This window comes from Penaeus vannamei, chromosome 12 (assembly GCF_042767895.1).
Source record: "Penaeus vannamei isolate JL-2024 chromosome 12, ASM4276789v1, whole genome shotgun sequence".
NCBI classification, from domain to species: Eukaryota; Metazoa; Arthropoda; class Malacostraca; order Decapoda; family Penaeidae; genus Penaeus; species Penaeus vannamei.
The window spans coordinates 13,721,561-13,724,060 of NC_091560.1; the positions used below are offsets into that span (position 1 = coordinate 13,721,561).

General features: G+C 28.2%; 1 protein-coding gene across 11 annotated transcripts in view; it reads right to left on the bottom strand.

Annotated features, from left to right (window-relative positions):
• Positions 1-1,125: 1,125 nt before the first annotated feature.
• LOC113812497 (potassium channel subfamily K member 1) overlaps positions 1,126-2,500 on the bottom strand; it is a 389,459-nt gene continuing 388,084 nt past the window's right edge. For all 11 annotated transcript variants that reach the window (XM_070127918.1, XM_070127917.1, XM_070127913.1 and 8 more), the window contains one exon: positions 1,126-1,998. In XM_070127918.1, the coding sequence (XP_069984019.1) occupies positions 1,873-1,998 (126 nt within the window). In that variant the 3' untranslated portion in view covers positions 1,126-1,872. The remainder of the gene's footprint in view (positions 1,999-2,500) is intronic.

Below are 2,500 nucleotides of genomic sequence, written 5' to 3' on the forward strand. Positions count from 1 at the left end.
TATATATATATATATATATATATATATATATATATATATATATATATATATATATATATATATATATATTATATAAATACTATATATATATTATGCATATACTGTATATATATATATATATATATATATATATATATATATATATATATATATATATATATATATATATACATATATATATATATTTATATATACTTATATATATACATTTATACACATATGTGTGTGTGTGTGCACATATTTATGTAGATGAATAGATAGAAAAATAAAGATATCACTTTCCTGGGTGATAAAATAAAGTTCCTTAATCATTTGCCAGTTTTGTTAAATAAAGCTTCATTTTGGAAAAGTATCTGACACTAATCCATGTAAGTTAACAGACTAATCAAATTTGTGTTAAATTCAAAGGTCTGTAGTTCCCACACATAAAGCTTAACAATAATTGCCAATAGAGTTTCTTGCATCAATAGGCCACATTTTTTAGGTCTATTCAGATACAATTGTTAGTAGCAGTCATCAGTCAGGAAGCTTGAAAATATTTTGAATTACTGGAAATCCCTTTATTTCATTCTTTAACATCAAAAAATTATTATTGTTTAATGTTTATTGGAGAATAAATTCTACTTTTTATATTTAGACTTACAAGTTCAGTGTTCATACATCTTATGAGTTGGGGTTCTTTGAATAAACGGCTACTGATAATTTTGTATGCTTGAATCTACTATCTGGATTTCTTATATCTAAAAGAAATATGCCTAAATATCTGATATTGTTATCAAAGTATCAATTTTGCAGATGGGTTCATCCCATGTGGTATATCTTATGGCTCTTCATGACTTGTATTCAAGTTTAAGGTGAAGATATAATAGGCCCCATATGAGGTTTTAAGGCAAAGTTAAAAACATGTCTCATTTTTTCTTGCTTATAAAAATGAGATTTTTAAAATCTGAAACAGTTGTTATTCTTGTTTTCCCCTAATATTACTGTTATTCCTTATGAAATATTCTGTTTGAACCATACTGACAGTATGCTGAATTAAGTAGGAGCAAATCATATTTAACATATTTTTTCGTCTTTGGTGGTGTATAAAAAAAACAATAATAAAGATAAAAATGAAACCAAAAATTAACAATATTGGCTTTTATATTTGGGAATGATCCTTTCTATTTTATTTCATTGTATTTCTTTTAATGTCTGTTAGCAGTGCCACCTCTCAGCAATCACTTCCTTAAACAGCAGTAGCTATTAATGCAACATTTTACACAAGATGATTTCCAAACAGTGTGTAAATTACACATGATACTTTTCTATTTTGAAAAGAAAAGAAATCATATAATTCATGTATAAAGAAAAATCTTTACACTTTCCTCATTGGTCAGTCTGTCTTTCTCATTTATACTTCCAGAAGGTGAGGAAATATGATAATATATATGTTTTAAATATATTTACAAAAAAATACTTCATATATCTGGTTCAGTAAGAACATGAAGTTTCCAAGAGAATAATTAGTAATAACCTAATTTCAGATTTATAAAAAAACATTTTCTATTCAAATAACAACACCAGTTGCAGATATCTTCCTCTTTTCATTCTTCTTCTTTATAAAGAAGTTTAACAATCATGGGAAGGACTGAGTATAACAACACAAAGTAACAAAAATAACTGGTAAGTTTTTCATCAAACTTACACAAATTATGCATTACACCAAATTACAAAACTTTCATTATCGGCACAAAACAGTTTTGGTGATCCTCAAAGCAAGTATTAATTTTCTCAAGAAAATTCAATAGAACTTTCAAATGACTACACTGTAACGACGCTAGACAAATGTGAACCAGATTATTTAAGCCCAAAGATAACAGGAGATAAATTTCACTGATTTCCTGGTATGATAGGAGGCATCTGTGCATGGACGGGAGTAGTGTCCTCTTCTGGGCTTGGTGAATCAACAGGCCTGGACACCACCTTAACACTCTGCCGGACTGGTTGGTCGTTGTGCTAGGGAAACAGGAGAAAGGTTAAAAGTTGCAGCAAGGTTCTCCAATATACAAAAAATGTTATTTAAAAAAAGCAGTAAGTATAAATAAATAATTCCTATCTAATCTTATTCCAGGCTTTTCCTTAATAATTATCAAATCACAAATCTTCACACACAAAAGGAAAGGTACTCTTCTTCAAGCAGCAATTTGATGCTTTACTTTCTAGTGCAGTTTCCTCAATTTTCAAGAATGTTAAATAAATACAAAACATCTACTACCTCTGAAGGTCAACAATTGAAAAACGTAATTTCATGTCAAATATTTCCACTTAAAATTTCCCTACACATTAGTACTTTGAATGTGTTAAGCAAATTCCATACAATGCATAGAAAGAAAACATTTTCCATATCTACACTGGTACTAAACAGGGTTGGCTAGTTCAATAATTTTCAACAACTTGACACGGACAGGGTATGTATATATACCCAGTCCATTGTAATTTCAGCTTATTAATTTTGTTT